This window comes from Trematosphaeria pertusa, assembly GCF_010094035.1.
Source record: "Trematosphaeria pertusa strain CBS 122368 unplaced genomic scaffold BU26scaffold_5, whole genome shotgun sequence".
Lineage (NCBI taxonomy): Eukaryota > Fungi > Ascomycota > Dothideomycetes > Pleosporales > Trematosphaeriaceae > Trematosphaeria > Trematosphaeria pertusa.
The window spans coordinates 2,113,934-2,135,328 of record NW_022987216.1 but is presented as its reverse complement, the minus strand read 5'-3'; the positions used below and the strand labels follow the sequence as shown (position 1 = coordinate 2,135,328).

The window sequence follows — 21,395 nt, the reverse complement described above, 5'->3', positions numbered from 1 at the left end:
AAACGAATTTCTACGTACTGAAATGGGATGGACCCGCCAGCAGTAACCAATTTACCTACGGAGACCCTCGGAACAATCTCGATAGCCAACAACGTCGAGGCGTTACACTTCTGATGCCTGTATAACGGTGTCCGGGCTCTAATGCCACGCCGGCGTCCTGCATTTCCCCTTCGACGCCATGATACGCAGTCAACGAGCATCGACCGGCGCTGTTCCATCCATTCCACCAGGATACACTACAACACCCCAGCGCAGCAGCTTCTCTTCCATCTCCGTCCCGCGCTCCTCAGGATGCAGATGGCACACGATAGAAAGCGCAAGCGAATTCGTCGCTGGTCCTAGCATCTGCATCAGAATCCTCAGCGGGAGACTCGTCGTCTCTTTCAGCTCTCGATTGCCGTACCTGAGACCCTGCGGTATGCACAGCACCTCTTGTACGAACTGGGGGATGTAGTCTGAGAGGTCGGAGACTTTGAGCGGATATAGCATCCTCAATCATGGCTAGCGCTATTTCCGTGCTGATAAGCAGTAGCCAGGATGATTAGACGAGTTGTTAGGCTTGGGTCGTCTTTACTCTTCGATAAAGCTTCTCTTGAGAGACTTATAACTTCTCCTAAGTCATTTATATCACCTTCCCGCTCGTATCTGGAGAGATACATCGTGGACAAGTCATTTTGTAGTATCGCAGTACTCTCATGGCCAGCCGCTAGCGCCTCCTCAGCTTTCTCGATTGCCTCATCAACATCGTCCAGCAATCCACGCTTCTCATATCTCGTACAGAGGGCATTTGCTTGGTTCATCAATAAGGCTGGACGAAGTGGTGAGCACGGATCGACGGATTCAATCGCCTCTTGATAAGCCGCAATAGCGTTATCGAGGTCGGTTCTCAATCCAAAGCGCTCATAGCAGGTATTTAACCTCATCCCTTAGAGCGCCCACCATTGCGCCAGAGTTGAGTAACCTCGCGGGGTTGTCTTGGTTGATTCTTGTCCTTTGACAACTGCTTCTTTGCTTGTCGACCTGGACGCTTGGAAATAGGCAGGATGACCAGAAAGAAGACTACGTTATTAATTCGTATAAAACTAGTAGTCTATATTAAACCTACTAGCCTTCTACTTTAACAATAAAACAAAAGAGCGTTTTGTAAATTAAAAAAAAGAGCATAGCAAGAGTACCTCCCTCCTCTCAACGCTCCTCGAGTCGCTGCAACTTGTTACTCTAGGGCGGCAGGGTTTCCGGCTAAAGCTGTTAGCATGGCTGGTCTCATTTTCATGATTAGTGATTCTCACATGACCGTTGATGTAGACCGCATCGATACAGGTTCCAGGGACCGCGTTCACACTACAAAACACATTAGCCCCCAGCGCGCTTACCGCATCGCGAGTAACTTACTTTACATCCCACGATTCATCGTCATACATGGTATGCCCTCCATAACGGCAAGCCGAAGCTTCCTTGTACAGCCAGTCGTTGATCACGACTATGTCGAGCCAGGCGCCACCATTGCCCGGCATTCTCTGAATCGTGTAAATATACGAATTTCCGGAATCAAAGTCGGACCAGCAGGCATAACGCATTTGCTGGTCGGCGAAGTAGCCTTGGAAGATTGTAGCGACGTTCTTTACATTCTCTTTGCCGAGTTCTTGGTTGGCTTCGGCGCCATGCGACCAACATTCTGCGGACGCGAGGCTCATCATCCAGGGGAGACTCAGGAGGGCTTTGCGGAACAACATTTTGGTGGAAGGGCTGTTGGTGCTTTGGTGGGAAAAGATGGTGAATTCAGGTTGGGAAATTGACTCTGGTAATCGGCTTTGATGAAGAGTTGATAGTTGAATGGAACGAGAGTACTGCTAGCAGAAGATGCTGAATATATATACTTCTTTTGAGTGTGTTCCAAGGGGAGAACCACCCACGTTTAGACAGTCAAGCTGCGTGGTCTGATGTCCTTCACCGGGCAAAAAAGGCCCAAGAATAGCCACGCGTTGAACTCCGCCACAGAGATGGGCGCGGACGGACTCAAGTCCACATCCATAGAGAATTCATCCCCGCTTGGATTTAATCCGTGGAGCTAGGCTAAACTATAAGGGGCAATAAGCGCGAAGCAGAATCCATGGATCAAATCCACGCGACGGATTTCCATCCGCGCCCATCTCCGCTCCGCTAGAAGGTATACGGAACTATTGTGATCACAACTGAGACAGTGAATGAAGGCTATGAGACAACGGACAACGCAATTTTAATTACACAGTAATCCAATAGTGTCGCCCGTCGCTCGCCGCCTGTCGCCCTATGGTGTATATAAGCTCCAGGCAAAGCTGCGCCACCTATACAACACTCGCGCAAGAGAAAACTGCTGGTAACCAAGTTTCTAAACATTCCACAAGAGTCTCATAAGTCAAATTACTATTGTAGCCGTGTGGGAGAGCTCAAGTCCGAATAGGCGAGGTGTATGCGGCACGGGGCTTACAGGGCGTAAAGTCATTGATTAAAGATCGGTAGGAGCGTGAGGTCCATGGGGCGAAAAATTATAGTATGATAATTTACCTTCTCCTAGCTGACATAAGATACAGCTTTAGAGAGGCGGGAGGCTTGCTGAACCGCTGAGATCACCCTAAGCGTAACAATTTCTCAAACTTACAAGCAAGGCGCAGTCGGGCAATTAGTAGTGAATAGCTCCCGAAGGGCGTCGAGAAGAATGTCTTGAAAGTCCGAGAGGCGGTCCAAGCCATGCGTTGCGTTGTATTGCTACGACCGCCCTGTGCTCAAGTGGACACATTTTGGAGCCATAGGCGCAAGGCTCTAGTGGCTACGTTTTTGATATAAAGACAGGACGTTCCAGCGTCGGATGCCCAGTCAAACATCGTACAAGCCCAGCAGCCGTATTTTCCAGTCGTCTTCTTTTGCTTTCCTAGTATCTATCAAACGCTGTTTCTGTTCACCATGAAGCCTGCTGTACTTCTCACAGCTGCTTTACAGCTAGCTTTTGTGGTTTCAACGCCCATACCGACTAGTACATCCGATGGAAGAGATATCGCAGTGGTCGAGAAAAACGTCGAGCACCAGATGGAACGAGAACCGGTAATCGATCTCATTTCAACGGATGAGCTTGAAAAACGTGCCCCCTTCCTCTTGTCTGCAGCTTGTGTCAGTAACGTAAGAAACCGATGGATTGGCCCCGCTAATATTTTACTCAGATCGCCTGTACCACAGGCATTGCGGGAAACCTGGGTTATCGAGGGAACCCAATTAGAAGAGGAACATTTACAGGCCCACTGTGGGGTTTATTTCAAGTGTAAGTGATCTTCACAGCATTATGGTTCCCCAAATGTTGAGTGCATATGATACTAATCATGTGATTAGTTGTCGGAGTGGCTGCGCAAGCGTATGCAGTGCACAAATCACTGGCAGCGTTTATGTGGAGGGGTCAGTGCAGCAGGTCACGCAGACCGAGCAGGCTTGGATTTCTGACATCGTACTGGGACAAACGCCATATAGGGATTCATCGTATTCAGAAGAGTAGCTGTTGTGAGGAGCAGGCCCGCGTCGCGGTGTTTGGCAATTGTCGGGTATAGAAGAGCCGCAAGCCACGGTGCCAGAGTAGCGAAGGAGGCTTGAGGTTTTTCGTTCGATTTGTAAGGCTATATATGCCACTCCTGTCCTTCCAGTAGTTTGCTTTCGACCGAGGATAATTTTCAAACATTCTGAAGTCTGCTGCTAGATTTGTCGGTTACTGTTCTCCCCTTTAATACTATCGCTACTACATCCTAGGTGATCTTATCCATAACCAGAAATGGCGTTTGCTGAAACCTTGATCTACCGAAACCATCTCTCGATTATATCAGCTCCATTGGAGCCACTCACATAGCCTCATCCAGCGGTACCGACCAACTCTTCTTCTAGATCTAGAGCCAACACTTGTTCGGAACGAGCCCAGACACGATACCAAACGGCGTAATGACTGTCTCCGTAACCATGAAACCGGGTTGTAGCCGATGCCAATGATCGATACTTAGTCTTCCTGTGCTTTTCTCAACTGTAATTGTGAGAATATGCAATTCTGCCTCGGAGTAGTGGTTGTTCGACTTCAGCGTGTAACTGTTGTGGTTGGCATCATATGGTTCAATCAGCCGGAACCGTATTACGGACTCAAAGGCAGGACCCTAGCATATGGCAGCCTAAAGCCCTCCAGTCCAGCAACAGCGGCACAAACGCGCATATTCAAATAAAAAAATCGTCGGCATCAACCAACAGCGCAACACCCATAGAAAAATTCCAGCCTAAACCCAAGACTAGCAACTCCGCCTAAACCTTCCCACCCCATCCCTGCCCTAGCCATCCCAACACCCCGAACCAAGGATGCAGACCCGCCAGAACGCCGGTTCCCACCTCCGGTCGCCCCTCAGCACCCAATACTAAACCCCGGAATACACTCCCCATGGCTCCTCTCCTCCACCTCCACCCTTTCATCCACCCCCTGCCTCTCCCCAACCCCAACCCCCCTCTTACACCCAATGCTAAACCCCTCAATGCACTCTCCAATAGCAACAGGGTTCGGGCTCCTCTTTGCAACCTCAACTGCAACCTCGCGCCCAACACCAGCGTCAACAATAAACTCGACCACAGGCGCAGCAAAGTCAGACCCAGACTCAGGGTTAGCCTTGGCCTCGCTGAGCTGGAGCTGAGGCTCATCCGCAGCAGCCCTCTTGCAGCCGATGCTGAAGCCGGGGATGCATTCGCCAATGGGGATGGGGGCGGCGAGTGCGGCGATGCTGATGAAGCTGGCGATGGCGAGGAGTGTTGGCTTCATTGTGGTGGGTTGGTGGGTGGATAGGGTAGTGTGGGGTGCTTCAGAGGGTTTTCCGTAGAAGGGTTTGTGTGCGCGGATAGCGTAGCGTGGTGTGCTTCAGGGGGTTTTCCGTAGACGGGTTTGTGTGTGGATAGCGTTGGGTGAGGTGCTTCAGAGAATTGTCCGTAGACGGTTTTTGTGTGTGGATGTGGAAGCGTGAGGTGCTTCAGAGTGGGATGGAGTGGAGATGGATGGATGAAGAAGAGAAGGGGGGAGGGGCCTCCTTATGTAGAGTTCCACAGTGGACCGTGCGCCAGCAATTCATTTTGTGGGTTGGGTAGAATATGTTGAAGGACTTCGGGCTCGCTTATGGGCAGTTGGGCATGGATGGAATGGTTGGGTGACGGTTCTGGTCGGGTGGACGTGACGGGAAGGGTGTTGGACGCACCCTCGGTTGGTCTATGGGCATAACATGGTTCATAACGCTATATAGTGGACTAGGCAAGTAGAACCGCATCACATCTTGCCGATCACCTCCACACAGATGATGAAGAAAGAGGCCCACATATAGCCTTAGGCAACGAAATGTCCCCCGTACATGAGCATATTAGCTTAACTCATAGCAGCAACTCGCATGGAATGAAACATAGGTCCCCGTCGCTCACCTCACTCCTCGTCCTCGCTGCCGTCGGAGACGTCTCCGTCGCTCGACCACTCCCACTCATACTTCGGCCTCTTTCGGAACAACGACGGCGGTTCTTGCACCAGTTTTCGCTTAAGACTGCCATGGCGTTTCTTTACATCGTACGGCGAGGGGGTCTTGCGGTCCTTATCCGACTTGACGGTCAGAAAGTGTTGGTAATATAGATTGAACTTGTCGACTGTGATCTCTTGGTCCACTAGAGCGGTATCCCGATCGTCGTGGATGCTCGATACTCGCGTCATCTTAGGCTCGAGCCAGTACCTGTTGTAGCGCCACAGCGCTTCCACATGCAGTGCATCCAAAGGCTTCTCGTCTGTGCGCGCCAGGATCATCGAGCCGCAGTAGTATGGCCCTGGGGGAGCATGATCGTACGATTGTGCAGGACTTGGGGCGTTTCGCCGGTCTGTCTCAAGTAACCATTCCTCATGGAGATCCCGCGAAGCTTGGTTGTAATCGTCTTTGCAGCGGGTCCGGTACGGTGCATCGCGGTGCGCCCTGAAGTATTCCTCGAATGCAGGCTTCCGTGGGTATCGCGCTGACGCGATAGGGATCTCCATCCTCTCGGGGATGGGCAGGAGCTTGTTGGACTGGAAAAGACGGTGAGACAGAGGAACACGCACATTTTCGAAGAGAAGATGGCCTTTAAGAGCCTCCAACGCCATGTCCTTCTTCAGATCGCCGTTGCAATTGATTTTGACCCCACACACTGTCCTTCCAAAGTACCGCATGTCTTTGGCCAAAGCGGTGCTCTGGTACGTGTTGAGGAAGTCCAAGATATGACGATAATCGCTGATATCTAGATCCTCAGACTTCATAGAAAGTTCGTCGACATCATTTGCGCCAAAAGCCAGAACTGGACCTCTCCATATCCGGGCAAATCTATTGTCAACGAGACGCGCGATACAGTCATTCTTCGGGACACGACTGGACTGGTCCGCGCAAACGACAATCTTTATAGTTCGCTCCAGATCTCGACTCAGGACGCTGGTCTCCGTAATGGAATGTATGCGCCTCTGCTCTTCTGGGAAGCCTGCGAAGTAGCTCGCCAAGATAGGCGTCTCGTAATCGATGTCGTCCTGCGTTTTGTTTTCCCAGAACTTTAGCCATACGAATTGAACATTGCCGTCGGCAGCGCTGTCCGGGAAGTAAATGGCGCGACGGAAAGATTTCGCTGGTCGCTCTTGCCCTGCTGCCCATGCTCCGCACAAAAGGGCGTGGGCCAGCGCGTCTTGATCCCTACAGTTCGTTGAGCAATAGTAGACTGCGTTGCAACCCTCACAGATGATTTTGGATGGGGCCGGGCACATCATGCATGGCAGTTCCGACGTAGAGTTGGAAACCGTCGGTGTCGTCCGTCGCGGGTGTCCTTGGGATGGTGTGCGCGACGGAGATCCCAGATCGACACGCTGCGGAACTGCTAATCCAGCGCCAATGTCCGAAGGGTCGTCGAACTGCTGATGGGAGATGGCTGCATTCGTAGGCCTGGTATTGCGTTGAGCGCTCGTCGGAGACGTCTCTCGAGCGGTCGGCGGTCGGCTATCCAGGGCGGACCCATGAACCGGCGGTGCCATGGTGAGGACGTCGCTATTGGCGGCGTCATTTCCAGGTAATCGGGCATCCATTGTAGCCTTCGTCTCCCCTTCCACGGGATGAGAGATGCTGGGCTCTTTCGTGGATGACTCGGGCTCGTCCTTGACCGCGGTAGACACCGGCTCGTGCTTCGCCGTCGAAGGCGGCTTGGACATGATCCCAAGCTTGGTGGCAATCGTCTCCGCCATGCTCGCAAGGAGTATGGAGAGAGGTGAAGGTGGAAGAGGTGAGAGGCCAGTGCAAGGCGCGTCGGCTTCAAAGTTTGAGGTGTGGGGGAAGGTGCCAGCGAGAGTGGAAGGAGCGTCCACACCCGCTCCTTCACCTGGTTCTGCACTTGGGGACCTCAGGATTTTCAAGAGGACTCATCGACTGAAGCCATCTGAGAAGTCTCTGCTGAATGACGGTCGACAACTGGGGATATCTGATCTCATGGCTCGGCTCACCGACCTCAAGCACCTGCCAGCAGCGGTGAGCACACTAGCGAAGCCCACCTGGGCACATCTCTATTGCAAAACCAGGAGCATAAAGGCCAGCATATGGTGGAAAGATGTGTGGAATAAGAGGAGTCGTAGGTGCCATCCGGAAGTGCCATGACGAACAGTGAGCCAGCACCGGTTGTCGTGTCAAGCTATGAGATTTAGCGCGAAGGCATAATGCAATGCTCGAATATCCTCGGACCAGATGAAAAGCGTCAGCATCTACAGCATAGGGGTAATGACATCGTTGTTCTCGCTGCGGCCGCAAGCCGTCATCGGAGCGGAGCCATGTCGACGATGGCCCGCAGATCTACATGCGAACGGCTGTTCGGCATCGCCATCAAGGCTGTATGGCTGAGGCTCTGAGAGAATAGCTGAAGCATGAAAGACGGTGTCTAAACACTGCCTCCACATCGAAATCAGCGGTGCTTTGAAGACGCAGGGCATCATCCAATCAGACGTCGGCATGCTAGTCCGAATGCGAAATACGAGCCGAGTACGTCACCAGCGAACTAAGCCTCACGAGTCAACCTCGCCAAAGCCTCACCTGCTCGCATTCAACGCCGAATCCGACTCCAACGCTTCTACGGCCGTTCCATTGTCTGAAGAGATGCTATAAAGATGACCGCCAACTTTGACATGATCGCTCCACTAACAAACGCAACTCACACACCGCAGCCCCGCAGATTTCCACCGCTTCAAACACGCATCGCACAGCGCCAGCATTATCCGCCATGAGCACGACAACACTCACCGAGAAGGCGCTAGAAAGCCCATCCATCGACATCAAGCAGCTTTCCGAGAAAGAAAAGCAAGAGCTCATCGCCGCGGACGCTGCATCCATCACCAGCGGCACCACACTCGGCGCAGCATCGCATCTCCCCTTCCAGCCCGCGAAATCGCTGCACATCAATACAAAAGGCATCCCCGTCCTGCGCCTGCCGCTCCCGCCCTCCGAGCTCACAATCACGATCCACAACCCCGACGGCACCGTCGCATACCAGTCCACGCGCGAGCGCCGCAGCTCGGGCAACTGCGTCTTGACGGATCCCGATGGGCGCGAGCTGATCGGCACTACATACTTCTTCGGGCCGAAGAAAGACCCCGTTCTGACGCGGTTGGATGTCGGAGGCGACGGAGACAGCAACACTATCAAGACGGTGTCGAAGTGGACGTCGCGGAGCCAGAAGTTCCTGCTGCCCGACGGCCGCACGTTCGACTGGGAGTACAAGAAGGAGAAGGGGTTTGGCGGAGAGGGGAAAAAGGGCACCGCGCTGGTGCTGACTATGGATGGGAAGAGGATCGCGGCGTTGATTAGGAATGAGGAGACGCGGACGCCGGGGAGCAAGGGCTGCAGCGCGGGGAATGGCGGCGAGTTGGTGCTTGGGGATGAGGTGGGCGGGAAGGAGGGCGTGAGTGAGGAGGTCGTCGTTGCGACGTGCCTGCTTATGCTGAAGAAGGAGATTGATCGAAGGAGGGCGGTGCAGTTCATGATGCTTGCCGCCGCTGCCTCCGGTGGCTCGTAGCCGCTTGCGGGTTAGTTGTTTGCTGAAGGCGTTCGGGGATGGTTTTACGCGCATGGGGATAGACGCCGGCTGGTATGTGCATCTGCGCTGTATGTACTGGCCGCTTACCAGTTTTTATCTATTCGGTCAATATCCAACATCTTCTCAGTCGTTCCACTCACATCAAGTCCCTGCTCTCCCGTTCCCAATCCCTCAATGCCATCCACCACCCTTAGCGGTCTCGAAGCACATCCCCAACCCCCAGCCACGCCTCAGCATCCCTGCTTCTCCCTCAGTCCTCCCCCGTCCATCGGCCGCCTCCGCCCTCATCTCCGCTCACCGCAACATTCTCAACATTCCAAAACCTTCCCCGCCTTTTCATCCCCCATGCAACGCCCCCGTCCTATACAGCCAATCCCTCTCCTCAACGATACCCTCCGCAAGAATATGCCGTCATTCCAGCACGTGCGGCCAGCCCTGTACCACCGCGCCAGGCACCATGTGCGACATATTCACAGCCGTCGGTGCCGCTCGCCGCGGAATATCTGCTTAACTGTACCGTTTGCGGATCCCATGCTGCGTCGCACCACCCTGAACCTTCACGTTGAACACGACAGTGGGAGCTGATTGGGCGGAATGCTCCCGGCGTCTCCGGTGGTGAAGGGCGAGGAGTCTGGAGGTGTTTGTCAGGTCAGTCGCGATCACGGACCGCTCGTAAGAGATAGCTGCGTAGCAAAAGTTATATATATACTTTGTTGGGACCTGACTTTCACGCCTCTTATCATCCTCAATCTATCCATTCACGCCCCTCGACCCAGATATAAGGCCTTTATCGCCCTCTCCTTCTACTTCTACTCTCAACCCCCAGCACATCGGCACAACCTCGAGCAACACGATGCTGCTCGCCGCTCTTATCCTCGGCGCCCTAGCTGCGCTCGCCAACGCTGCCGCGCTCAGCGGATGCCGCCAGTGCTGGGACGGCGCGCCTGGTACGTAGTCCGCAGTCCACTGTCTAGCTGTCTTTTCTTTCTCTCACAGGGAGCGCTGCGCTGCGAAAGCCACGCACGCAAGTCAAGACTCCCGTTCCTCCAACCGAACCCGAGGCCCTCCCTCCTCTTCATCGATCTCCTCCCTTTCAACCCTCATCCTCGCACGTAACGCTACCATCCACTATTGCTCTGCTAACACACACCCTCCCTTCGCAGACTTCACCCCCTACCTCGCAGTCTACTTCCTCGCCAACACTGGGCCGGGTAAACTCCGCGGACCGTGCGAGAAGATCATGCTGCCCGACGGGGTGCAGAACAGCGGCTGCATCGCGCTGACGCCGTGGGTTCCTTCCTCCTCTCCTTCCTTCCGCTCTCTCTACTGGGCTAACCGACGGAAAGTGGATGCGTCGCCTCCCAGGCCAACGAGATCACGCTTCCTGCTGGGGGCTGGAGGTGCCATGTCTTCCTGTAAGTCTTTTTCTCTCCTACTTCCTCGACTTGATTTAGGCATAGCGTTGGGGTAGAGGTGCTGACGCATGGAAGCGAGGCGACGTGTAGCGGCGCTGGCTACGCGCAGGAGGGTAGTGGGCTGCCGCTTCCGGAGGAGTTCAAGGGACGGCTTGGGTCGTTTTACTGCGAGCGGAAGGACGGAGGAGCGGCGTGTTGAGCTGATAGCGGGGCGCAGGGCTGGCTGAGTGGTTGACTGTGTTGGCTGGGTGTGAATATGGGTGATGGGATGGACATGCCCTCGTCGGCTCTTGATATCGTCCATTCCTTACCAATACAAATTTCATGGATAGAGTTGCTGCCCTACCAAGTCTACCGAGTGCGATGTGCAGCATTCATCTTCCTATAAATCTAACCGATAACGGTTAGAACTTGCGCAAGTCTAGATCTCAGTACCAGGGAGGGGAGCGTGAGTCAGGTTGAAAGCGTTCTGTAGCAGTACCGGGTTCGTACTGGACGAATGACGTTGCTGGACCGGAGTCGGAACTTGGGGGAATAGGAAATCGTCTGCCGTTGAGCAGTGACGCGAAAGCATCCAAGGGGGGGGGGAAGCACGGACCGCCGTTTCCCGTTGTCGCCCAGAGCTTCGTGAGACTGGCGCTTGGAGGCTATTTGCTGCTGGTGCGCAGCGTGTATGTGAGTTTTGAATGCCATTATCGGGGTCCGTCGAACTTGGGCGGAAGGGCGAGTACAATGGCGGCGACGACGGCGTCGCACCTCAAAGTATCGAGCAGGGGCAAGAAACGTTGAGCTTAACAATGTTCTATCCCTAATAATAGGGTAGCGGATCTGGTGCTAGCTGTAAGAATGAGGCGCGTAGAATGAAAGGCACTGGTATGCTAGAGCTTGCGCGGTGAACTTGTCGGGATAGAGGTCTGTAGCGATATCGTTATAGCAAAGGGTATTGACGTGAGATTTGTTCTTCGTCGTTGTAGTTACGCAGTAGAAGCAGCCAACAGGCTATCGGAATGCATGGTCGTATTCGAAATTTCGTAGTCTAATAATCGTGAGATTAGAAGATGTAATTAATAACTCAGACCTGCAAACTCGCCCACTTCAAAGCTCGCCCCTTCGTCTACTCTCCATCCACTATCTTCACACTCAGCTTCTACCAAAACGTGGCCTTTGACCGCGCAGTTCTTCGTAGGGCGACTGTTAGAAATAGGTAATTCGACTCACTGTCTGAGGACTGGAGACGGAGAATTAGCATGGGACGCGACCAATGACCCTGGGTCGGCCCGATCCGAATGCGAGCGAATACGGCGAATACGCTAATCCTCGAACGATTGCCGTGATCAGCAACGCTGAAACCTGGAACCGGCATTGCGGCGAGATGAGTGCGAATCCGAGGACCCTGGTCATTGCTGAGATCGCCGGATACTCCTCGATGTATATAAACTGCGATCTGGGACATGCAGCTGGAGCAGGATCTCTGAATTTGTTCTGACTCGCCCCAAAATCTGACGCGTAATTGGCTTCGCACCAATGGCGCCGCATGCCGAAACCATGACGATTCCCATTGCCATCGATACCGGCGGCGTCAAAACAACACTGAACTACTGGGATCGCCACGAGGCACCGCCCGAGGTTCTAGACTTCACTAAGCCTGGCACCGAGTCAAAATTCGAAGAATACCAGAAAACGATCGAGACGCTTCCGATCACCATCCACAACGTCCGCGGGAAAGAGGATCAATATACCCTTGAGAAGAATGGCTTCCAATACGTCAAGGACGACATCCCAGCGCTGGAGGGATGCGAGACCGAGGACGACGTTCGAGAGGTTTTGTTGCCGGCCACCGAAGAGCTCGTAAACGCGTGACGGGCGCCCACAAAACCGTCATCTTCACGCACCGCATCCGCAGCCTCGCCGAAGATCCGTCCAAGCGCGCTGATAACAGAGCCCCAGCGCACAGCGTGCACACGGACTTTACGCGCGCAGGCGCGCTGAACCAATTCAAGACCGTGATCCGCGACCCGTCCGAACTCGCAAGCCTACAAAAGTCCCGCATCCTCGCCATCAACGTCTGGCGGCCGCTCAAGACCATTAAAAAGGACCCCCTCGCTATCTTGAATTGGGCTTCGGTGAACGCAGAGCAGGATATTGTGCCGAACAGGATGATCATGAACGAGCACTTTTGGGCCGAGCTGGGGAAAGTGAAGTACGCGGACGGGCATGAGTGGGTGTATATGGAGGGCCAGACGCCGAGCGAGCCGCTGGTGTTTAAGCAGTTTGATTCGAAGGCGGAGGGGAGCATGACTGTGCCGCATTCGGCATTTGTGGATCAGAGGTGGGTGGATGAGGCCGCGAGGGAGAGCATCGAGATCAAGATGTTTGCGTTTGTAGAGGAGTAGATGGGGGCGAATTGGGCTGATTCTGTAAGCGAGAGTTAGTGATGCAGGGACATATCAAACAGTTAGGGTTGAATTGCTTGCCTCATGAGCGATTGATGCGCTCCCCAGCCATTTATCTGCAAGCTGCAGCGCAGCCCTTCCGTTTCCGTGGCTTGACATTCAAAAGAGGCTCTCATTGGGAGCCTCATGATTGAAGCAGAATCTGTTGTGAGACATTTCGCCAACCGGATAGAAACCACCAGTCGGTGCCCGCATACTCCAGAATCCGGCAGTACTGGCGAAAGAGATTTATGACCGATGGCTCGGTCCTAGCCTTCAAGGCATCTATGTACTCGTTTTCCAGCCTGATGGGCCATAGGAACACGGCGCGTAACGCTGGATGCCCTGAGTATTCGATACCGTGTTGAAGGGCTCCTCCTAGTAAATCAGCGGCGATTCGGGTGCGTTCGTCTGGACAAGTTGGATGGGAACGATAGGCTGCCGCTTGGACATCTACAAGGAAACTTGATATCAGAGGGGACGGCTTCGGCGGGGTCGGAAGCGGTTTCAAGATGACGGATAGTGGACCTTTCTCAATGAAGGGCTCCGTCGTGGAGAGGATCATGTTCATGCCCCGAAGTAGTTGAAAAATATCGAGAAGGGCATTGAGGCTGTGCGCATCCGCATCCGCGAAAGCGTTCAGCGTGACCAACGATGCACCTGCGAACAAGGCATGGCAATTCTCCGGATTAAGGTTGCCGACCGAAAGGTTCGTGTTCAGGCCGGTTAGGGCCGCCGCCTGATGCGTCGAAGCGAGGAGGCGATAGTGATGGCTGCGAGAAGGGTTGATGTGTGCCAGGTGGTTGGATGAAAAGGCTAGGATGGTGTGCATCAAGAATCTGTGCTTGAACGCCTCTTGTGGTACCGCATAGCCCCAGATTTGTTTAGCTTGCTCCACGCCAGGCATTGTAAGAAAAGCGTGTGCTGTGTAGTGGTGCATCAGCTCGAGGTCTTCCATCCATCCTCCGGTCGCAAGGTCTGCAGGCGCGGGTGGGGGGCGGATGTCATTGACAGTGGCATCGCTGGGTGGGGTTGGTGAGTTTGATGCTCCATTGGAAGGCGTCGAAGGATGTGACGCGGCTCCATTCGCGTGCGACGGTGTTCGCCCTACTTCCACCTGGGTTGCTCGCGGGCCTGGAGATGGCGTGTGCAGGAGACTACACTCGGCGTTGTATCTGGCGCAATTGGAGCATGGGCGGTTCTCGTCGCACTGGTCGATTAGACGGCGATTTAGGCAGGCGGCGCGCGACGTTCACGTACCTTGACGCGTCGGATCTTGCACTGCTGACACCCACTCCTCGACTTCTTGGAACCCAGCCGTGGCATCCCGCCTTGGCTTCAACTACGAATGGACGACTGGCCGACTGGTTACACAGATAAGGCGGTGGGATGCGAGATCGAGTGCGAGTGCGAAAACGGTGGAGGTGGATGTGATGCGGGGGTGTTTCAACCGCAGAAAGATGATTCGGTGACGACGACGCTAAGCCACTTTTAGTTAGCGAGCCCAAGGAGCTCGTTTCCTGACGTGCATCTGAACCCGACGGGAGTCCGGTACTTATTCTTCAGTAGCTTCCGCCCGCGAGTTCTATCCTTAGCTTGACGGCTTTATTTGCAACAAACCTTCTCCGGCTTCGTCACGAAAGAGGCTTTGCTTTCCTGCTTTGACCAAGCTTGCGAGCGACCTCAGGCTGCTCTTTGCCTGCTCTGCCCAGGTGTTCCGCGGCCTGCGCTGAAAGTTTCATAATGGGAAGTTATCATAAGGCAAACAACGTGGACTGCCTCGTCTGCAACGCTTGTGTCGAGATCTCGGCTTAATCGCCGGCGTCCGTACCTCTCCCGGGCCTCACCGGAAAAGTATTCAATGCTAATTCTCGACGAATAATAGTCACTGAAGCAAGTGCTTCGAAAGATGGCTTATCAGTGAGTGAAGTGCAAAAAATGCGAATTATTGAATTTTTAATACTTCACGCTGTTGACACAGGAGCCTTTCTGTGGATGGCGGACTCCCACGTTTCCAGAGCAGCCTCATAATCCACCCACGTTCCCTATATAGCTCATTCCTTCAGCGCAATGCAAGAACGGGCATTTCGCCATAATATCACTTTTCCATCTGCAGATCGAGTGCAACGAGAACGCCATGCGGTTTACGCTCATGCGCCTGAGGTTCTCGGTAGAGCGCTCAAATCGCAGCACCAGCAAGCTACCCGCCATACGTAGAGCATCATCGTCATCAAGCAACAGCTTCCCATTTATGCGCCTTCCACGCCATATTCGAGAACTCATCTACGAGAAGCTGTTCGAATTGTCTACGCCCTCACGCCTCGTCGTCCGAGATCCCACGGTCTCCCTTGGCAGCCTTCCTGACAGTATTCTCCGCGCACTTCCCGCCATCTGTTATACGAGCCGCGGGATATACCACGAATCAGCATTACTCCTTCTACGCAGCCGCGAAGTCGTTCTCGAAGACGTAAACGCCATCAGGGTCCTATCTGGCTTCCTGCTCCATCCTTTGAAGACTGATCTCTGTTTTGGGGCCACCACCTTATCGTTTAGTTCTGCGGTGTCCTGGAGACCATGTTCAACGCACACTGCTCGGCAGCTCCTTGAGATATGCCCTAATATCCGACATGTGAAGATTGGAATTACCGCATTGACTTGCGTTGAATATACGAGGAAGAATGAAGAACACTGCCGCATACGAGCGAGGAATGAGATGGCTGACCAGATCGACCTTACATGCCTGCTGAGCTGTGAGCGCTTAGAGACGCTGACCCTATCATGCGAAGGCGTAAATATGCTTGCAGGAGAGCTGGAAAGCGCAGGGACTGCGGTATTCGAGCCGCTGGTCGGGTGGGTGCTACAAAACATCTGGTGGGTCGGAAAGATCAAGTTGGTCGCGGAATACGAAGACGCCGATGGTGGAATAATCCGTAGAAGCTTTGAGAAGAGGTTGAAAGAAAATCCCGACCAGGGGAAGCAGGAAAATGCACGAGGGGCGGCGTCTGGGTACGCGGCTCGCCACGGGTCCTTGAAAATCAGAAAGTAGAATCCGCGGGCTAATTGTTTCTTTTCAATTCTCTGAGTTCCATCTTCACCTTTAGCCATTAATATAGAACACTTTCTCATAACGTCATTTCAACTTCCTCACCTCTACCGCCCAATTTGGTTAGTATAGAAATAGCGTTGGCGCTAGCGCCCGGATTGCAGCCTCGAACGCGACAAACACATCGAACCCTTAAACGACTTCCATCGTCACCAAAATAATTATCTCACCGATCAAATCTACGACAAACTGCACAGCATCGCTTCCCAACGGCGACTAATGGAGCCCACTAGCAGGGGACCACAACGATCCGCCGCAGACGCATACCGACTCGCATCAATGCTGCGCCTTTGCGACCTCGCCCCAACCTCACCTGTAGGCCGCAGTTGGTCCACCCGCAAGGCATCGCAGACGGCAAAGCCAGGCTCAAACGAAGCTTCGAAGCGACAAGCTAGCGGAGAAACCTCCGACCAGGCGAAAATCGACGATCGCGCTGTTAGCATCGACACGGCTACGGCCACCGTGACGATTACAAGGCGCGATCGCGGCAAGCTCATTTGGACCGAAGGTCCCGCATACAAGCTAGAGCTCCCCGCGCACAGGAAGTGGGAGTTGAATTTCGGACTCTACATAAGAATCATGGATCTGCCCCGGGAGTTACGCGATCTAATCTGGCTGGCCAAGCTCCGCAGTCTCGACCTTCCCCGCAGACTCATACTCCGAGAGGCCAACTTTTATCATGATGATTCCCGCAAAGCGAACGATCTGCGATTCCCGCCTGTCATTCCGGCCTTCTGCTACATCAACCGCCAGATCTTCGGCGAGACTTTGCCGCTCTTCCTGAGCGAGAGGGAGCTTGTGTTTGGATCTTCAAGGGACATATCGAGGCTTGGATGTCTTCTCGAGCGCATCCCGGATGGCGAAGGATACCGCAGCATTCGGTCGATCGTCCTTGAGGATCGCGTCCGCTGGTCCGGTCAAGTCCAGGCAGGTGTCGGTCCGTCTTGCCGAACAACTCTCACAAGATATGGCGAGGATCTTTTGCAGCGGTGTACTGGACTCCACCACATCGCTATCGAGCGATGCGCATTCCGTTGCTCCCGGCTTTGCTGCAACAAGCGTAGAGGAGAAAGCCTTGGCGATGCTTCTCGGAGTATTATGAAGTACCCGAAAGACAGACTTGTCCGCGAAATGGACCTGAGTTGTTTGTTGGTGTGCAGCAATCTGCGCACGGTCACGCTACGATGTATCCGAGGAGATTGCTTCGCGAGGAAGGGCGGTTGCACGACGCAAGAGGACTTCGCCGACTGGGTCGACTGCGTTCGGGAAATTATCGGCAATAAGCCGCGTGTCCGACTGGAGGTCGAGTACGTGACTTTGAAGTTATGGAGAGGCTTGGAGACGTACATGGGGTGGGCGAAAGACACGGAAACAAAGCCCTAGGTTACGGAGAAGCACCTAGGGTCGGCCTCTCTTCAGGAGTAAGGGAACATTATCCGACGGACTACCTAAGCCAGAGCACGTTGGCATAAGTGCTAAGGCGGGTTACAGACTGAAGCACCCCCTCCCAACTTTTTCATAGATCAAAAAAGTTCCTTCTTCAACCACCCCTCTGCATGCAGCCAGCCTAGACACCCCATCCCTCCTCGCCCCTGCGTTCAAACTCCGCCACCTCCGCCATCAATGCCGCCCTCTCCTTCCCAACCAGCAACTCCACAACCCACAAGCTCGCATCAATCCCCGACGTAACACCCCCCGCATTCACAATCCTCACCCCCGCCTCCGTTATCCCCGCATCCACCCATCTCTTCCGCACAACATTAACCCCCGACTCTCCTCCCGCAGCCTGATCTGCGACCTGCTTCAGCGCGTCATACGCAATATGATGCGTAGTCACCGTGCGCCCTGCAAGAATCCCCGACGCAGCGAGAAGCAACGCGCCCGTGCACACCGACTGAACAACGCGATATCCCGTTTCCCCCCTCGGCTTCAAACCCGCAAACCTCCTCACAAGCCCGGCGATCTGCTTCCCCTCCTCGCTTGGAATGAACGTCTTGAGCATATCAGGATGCGCGCCCGGCACGACCAGAATATCGTACTCCTCCAACCGGCTTTCCACCTCTGCGAAGCTAGCGTGCGGGACGTACACCAGCGCGCCCGCTTTGACCGGGCTGTTGTGCGCAAACGTGGTTATCTTGAACTCGGGCTCGCCGGGTTGCGGCCGCGTGCTGAAGATTTCGACCGGCCCGCTGAAGTCCATGACGTCGGCGCCCGGGTAGAGGAGCACGGCTATGGAGAAGACTGGCGCCATTTTGAGTCGGTTTGGTGTACTGAGGGGACGTACAATGGGTGGCGTGGATTGTTTGAAGAGGGGAGTTGTGCATAAGCTTGGGGGAGTGGACGGAGGCTTATGTATAATACGGATTCGTCGGATCGGAAGAAAGAGTGACTCCGGTCCGTGATGGGGCGGGGGTCGGCGTGCCGGCTTACATGGGAACTGCGGTATGACATGGCGCGGATTTGGAATGATCATTCTGCGAGCCCTGAGAGATGACTGTGCTGTTTAAGCGTTGGATGCCTGAGCTTCAGGCGTTGGAAACAACTCCACATGTTCGATCACGTGATGCAATTGGACTTCCTAATCCGGGAACTGCTCAGGCGGCGCCAACTTTGCAAGTGTCAAAACCAGCGGTATGGAACTAACCCCGGGCGCCATGGACTGCTCCGACCCTCTTAGGTCATCCTCTCAAGAAAGCACTTTCTTCAGCACTTCCACCAACCCTCGGATCTCTTCCTCCGTATTATAATGCACCATGCTTACTCTCGCCACAGCCTCCGGCTCCAACCCCAACACCTCATCGCACAACCTCTTCGAGTAGAAATGGCCCCATCGAAACCCAAAGTTGCTTATCTTCTCCGCCTCCTCGACGAGCTTCTTACTCCCCATGCCCTTTACCGTGAACGAGATCGTCGGCACCCTAACCGCTGGGTCGGAAGACGTAGAGCCATGCACAGTGATGTCGTCCCGCGCGTTCAGGAAGTCGAGAATAATGGCTTGCAGCTTGCCTTCGTGCGCTGCGATTGCGGGCAGGATGGGCGTGAGATAGGATGTTATCTGCGGGATGGACTGCGTGCACTCGTAGTTTGAGGCCGCGAAGCCGAGTTTGTCTTCGAGCGTTTTGGTCGGGTTGAAGTAGTGCGGCAGGGGCTTGACGTGGTGCTGGGCGGAGGCGCTGGCGTAGAGAACCGAGATGTGCGGGCCGTATACCTACTTCAGCTTTAGTAATGGACTTATTGCAGGATGGGGTAGCGAGGGGAGTATACCTTGTACCACGAAAACGCATAGAAGTCCACGCCGAAAGCTTTCACGTCCACGGCTCTATGCGGTGCAAAACTCACGCCATCCACACATAGCAACGCGCCCGCTTCATGCACCGCATCCGCAATCGCCCTCACATCATGGATCGTGCCCAAGATGTTGCTCACGTGCGTACACGCCACGAACTTCACTTTCGGTGAGAGCAAGGGCTTCAAGTTCTCAGGCGTGAGCTTGAGCTCCGGTTTCTCGGAGACCCACCATTTGACCTTCAGCTTGAGGCGCTCGGCCATGAAGAGCCAGGGCTTGACGTTGGTTTCGTGCTCCATTTTTGACAGGATGATCTCGTCGCCTTCGTTGAACTGCAGAGCGCCGGCGAGGTTCATGAAGAGTTGGGTCGTGGAGCCGCCGAGGACTTGGAGACGTTAGTGGGTGCATGGAGGAGGTAATGGGGAAGAAGAAGCCAACCTATCTCGTCACGCCCGGCGTTCATGTATTTCGCGGCGGCTTGGTAGCCTTCCTCGTACTTGGTATTCGAGATCTGTCCGGTGTGGTACGACGCGCCGAGCTGAACGTTCGTCTTGGAGAGGTATTGTGTAATCCTGTGAATACCATCAGCGATGTGATCACCTTCTGAAGCTGTGTTTACCTACGAGTCGATCACATCTCCAAGCGCCTGGCTTCCTCCCGCGTTATCGAGGAACACTTGATCCTGTTTCAGTGCGGGGAAGCGCTCGCGCGCTTTCGCGACATCGAATGTGCTGGCCATTCTTCCTTGCGGGCAGGACGCTGAGATGCAGAAGAATGTTGGATTGAAAGCTTTCGAGGAAGGGTACCTAGGTGCAGTATCGTGGGTGTTGATATCGATTAGCAAATCGCTGCACGACACACGCGGGCGGTGAGGGGTGACGCCGGAATAGGAAGGTGCTAAATTTGGTCCCGTCGCGCACGCATCCCGCGCTGGATTCATTAGAGCAACTATTTCCACTTCATAGTGATTCTCATATCTCATTGACCGCGAAGGAAGGAGAATCGATAGGAAATGATTGACCCGAAAGAGGAGGCGGTGATAGTAATAAGGCAGACGCCAGCTTCCAAGATGACCCGTCCGCAGTGCCCTTTAGTCCAGCATTTCTCCCTCTGCTATCAGGATCCTATCATCCTAAGAGTCCAGAAGCAGTTGTCGAGACGAAGGCGTCCGATCAAGTCTCCACGATCCTCGCGCTCTCCATGAAGTACTCATCCGTCGGACTATCATTATCCCAATTGAATTCATACCCAATACCACGATACGTGCACCTGAACTTCAGGAAGTCGACAATCGGAGCCAGCGCCATAGTATCGAGATCAAGCGGGTCGCCATCTCCCACTTCCGGATCCCCGTCGCAAGCCTGGGCAAGAAACGGTCCGCGATAAGCGGGAGCCACCTTCGGTCCCAGCCACTTCTTCAGGCTCCTATTCACCGGCGACCCATCCGAGAAGAAGTTGTCGTTGTGCCAGAGGTAAATACTGTATCCGAGCATACGATGCAGCGGACGGTATCGGTCGAACGACATGGTGCGCGCGAATACGTCTCCGAGGTAGGTCTTGTGGTTGAAGTCGTAGAAGCGCGGACCGTGGTGCTTGATCCAGACGAAGCGGGGACGCGCATCGTCGGCTGGGAAGAGGATTCCGCGGCTGTAGTTGGGGCCGGGGCGCTCCTGGAAGTCGACGAAGGCTTTGCAGAGGAGTTTGTGAAGGGGCCAATCTTTCTTCTGGCAATCTTTGGAACAGTAGCGCGCGTTGTGGCAGCCGACGCAGCGTGCAGGGCCTGGTTTATTGCACGCGACACAGAGGGGTAGCATACCTGGGTCGGCGGCCGATAGAGCTGGAACGGGCAGCGATGCGGCTCCTGGAGACTTGGTGATCGGTTCGGTCGCGGCGGTCTCCATGGCTGCTGGTGTCGAGAGTTGTAGAATTGGACGTCGAGCGAGTGTGGAGGAGAAGGCTCATCGACGTGAGAATCATAGTGAAGGTCGAGTAGTGGATAGCGCTGCTTCAGTCTTTCGCCTTCACCTTCGCTTCGGCTTGCGAGCATGTGAAATAGG

General features: G+C 54.3%; 12 protein-coding genes across 12 annotated transcripts; 5 read left to right on the top strand and 7 right to left on the bottom strand.

Moving 5' to 3' along the window:
- Window positions 1-189: 189 nt before the first annotated feature.
- BU26DRAFT_503863 (uncharacterized protein) lies at window positions 190-1,733 on the bottom strand (the record flags this gene model as incomplete). Its single annotated transcript, XM_033826722.1, has 6 exons — window positions 190-470; window positions 632-808; window positions 940-1,059; window positions 1,106-1,112; window positions 1,290-1,341; window positions 1,393-1,733. The coding sequence occupies 6 exons, from the start codon at window positions 1,731-1,733 to the stop codon at window positions 190-192; spliced, it is 978 nt and encodes a 325-aa protein (XP_033686339.1).
- A 1,207-nt stretch (window positions 1,734-2,940) lies between these two features.
- Window positions 2,941-3,520, top strand: BU26DRAFT_503862 (uncharacterized protein; the record flags this gene model as incomplete). Its single annotated transcript, XM_033826721.1, has 3 exons — window positions 2,941-3,153; window positions 3,195-3,292; window positions 3,361-3,520. 3 exons carry the CDS (start codon window positions 2,941-2,943, stop codon window positions 3,518-3,520), a joined length of 471 nt encoding a protein of 156 aa, XP_033686338.1.
- An 879-nt stretch (window positions 3,521-4,399) lies between these two features.
- Window positions 4,400-4,807, bottom strand: BU26DRAFT_503861 (uncharacterized protein; the record flags this gene model as incomplete). Its single annotated transcript, XM_033826720.1, has 1 exon — window positions 4,400-4,807. The coding sequence occupies one exon, from the start codon at window positions 4,805-4,807 to the stop codon at window positions 4,400-4,402; it is 408 nt and encodes a 135-aa protein (XP_033686337.1).
- A 645-nt stretch (window positions 4,808-5,452) lies between these two features.
- BU26DRAFT_424222 (uncharacterized protein) lies at window positions 5,453-7,060 on the bottom strand (the record flags this gene model as incomplete). The annotated part of the gene is made up of 1 exon (XM_033823556.1): window positions 5,453-7,060. One exon carries the CDS (start codon window positions 7,058-7,060, stop codon window positions 5,453-5,455), a length of 1,608 nt encoding a protein of 535 aa, XP_033686336.1.
- Window positions 7,061-8,289: 1,229 nt separating this feature from the next.
- Window positions 8,290-9,081, top strand: BU26DRAFT_563272 (uncharacterized protein; the record flags this gene model as incomplete). The annotated part of the gene is made up of 1 exon (XM_033833142.1): window positions 8,290-9,081. The coding sequence occupies one exon, from the start codon at window positions 8,290-8,292 to the stop codon at window positions 9,079-9,081; it is 792 nt and encodes a 263-aa protein (XP_033686335.1).
- A 313-nt stretch (window positions 9,082-9,394) lies between these two features.
- BU26DRAFT_281228 (uncharacterized protein) lies at window positions 9,395-10,321 on the top strand. The gene has a single exon (XM_033821510.1). The coding sequence runs from the start codon at window positions 9,697-9,699 to the stop codon at window positions 10,216-10,218; it is 522 nt and encodes a 173-aa protein (XP_033686334.1). The 5' UTR covers window positions 9,395-9,696; the 3' UTR covers window positions 10,219-10,321.
- Window positions 10,322-12,062: 1,741 nt separating this feature from the next.
- On the top strand, window positions 12,063-12,910 carry BU26DRAFT_530210 (uncharacterized protein; the record flags this gene model as incomplete). The annotated part of the gene is made up of 2 exons (XM_033830946.1): window positions 12,063-12,373; window positions 12,421-12,910. The coding sequence occupies 2 exons, from the start codon at window positions 12,063-12,065 to the stop codon at window positions 12,908-12,910; spliced, it is 801 nt and encodes a 266-aa protein (XP_033686333.1).
- A 184-nt stretch (window positions 12,911-13,094) lies between these two features.
- On the bottom strand, window positions 13,095-14,275 carry BU26DRAFT_563269 (uncharacterized protein; the record flags this gene model as incomplete). The annotated part of the gene is made up of 2 exons (XM_033833141.1): window positions 13,095-14,159; window positions 14,210-14,275. 2 exons carry the CDS (start codon window positions 14,273-14,275, stop codon window positions 13,095-13,097), a joined length of 1,131 nt encoding a protein of 376 aa, XP_033686332.1.
- An 811-nt stretch (window positions 14,276-15,086) lies between these two features.
- On the top strand, window positions 15,087-17,435 carry BU26DRAFT_563268 (uncharacterized protein; the record flags this gene model as incomplete). Its single annotated transcript, XM_033833140.1, has 2 exons — window positions 15,087-15,955; window positions 16,289-17,435. The coding sequence occupies 2 exons, from the start codon at window positions 15,087-15,089 to the stop codon at window positions 17,433-17,435; spliced, it is 2,016 nt and encodes a 671-aa protein (XP_033686331.1).
- Window positions 17,382-18,381, bottom strand: BU26DRAFT_518015 (transcriptional regulator). Its single transcript, XM_033828716.1, has one exon. The coding sequence runs from the start codon at window positions 18,301-18,303 to the stop codon at window positions 17,620-17,622; it is 684 nt and encodes a 227-aa protein (XP_033686330.1). The 5' UTR covers window positions 18,304-18,381; the 3' UTR covers window positions 17,382-17,619.
- Window positions 18,382-18,539: 158 nt separating this feature from the next.
- On the bottom strand, window positions 18,540-20,155 carry BU26DRAFT_481944 (aminotransferas-like protein). Its single transcript, XM_033825754.1, has 4 exons — window positions 19,962-20,155; window positions 19,777-19,910; window positions 19,317-19,723; window positions 18,540-19,260 (listed from the first exon to the last, which is right to left on the bottom strand). Exons 1-4 carry the CDS (start codon window positions 20,075-20,077, stop codon window positions 18,739-18,741), a joined length of 1,179 nt encoding a protein of 392 aa, XP_033686329.1. The 5' UTR covers window positions 20,078-20,155; the 3' UTR covers window positions 18,540-18,738.
- A 93-nt stretch (window positions 20,156-20,248) lies between these two features.
- Window positions 20,249-21,239, bottom strand: BU26DRAFT_603771 (uncharacterized protein; the record flags this gene model as incomplete). The annotated part of the gene is made up of 1 exon (XM_033835458.1): window positions 20,249-21,239. The coding sequence occupies one exon, from the start codon at window positions 21,237-21,239 to the stop codon at window positions 20,511-20,513; it is 729 nt and encodes a 242-aa protein (XP_033686328.1). The 3' UTR covers window positions 20,249-20,510.
- Window positions 21,240-21,395: the final 156 nt, after the last annotated feature.

Coding starts and splice junctions, on each gene's coding strand:
- BU26DRAFT_281228 (XM_033821510.1), top strand. CDS start 9,697: ATGCTCCCGGCGTCTCCGGTGGTGAAGGGCGAGGAGTCTGGAGGTGTT.
- BU26DRAFT_518015 (XM_033828716.1), bottom strand. CDS start 18,303: ATGGCGCCAGTCTTCTCCATAGCCGTGCTCCTCTACCCGGGCGCCGAC.
- BU26DRAFT_481944 (XM_033825754.1), bottom strand. CDS start 20,077: ATGGCCAGCACATTCGATGTCGCGAAAGCGCGCGAGCGCTTCCCCGCA. Junction 19,911..19,961: donor CTTGGAGATGTGATCGACTC/GTAGGTAAACAC, acceptor TGGTATTCACAG/GATTACACAATACCTCTCCA. Junction 19,261..19,316: donor ATGCGTTTTCGTGGTACAAG/GTATACTCCCCT, acceptor AAGCTGAAGTAG/GTATACGGCCCGCACATCTC.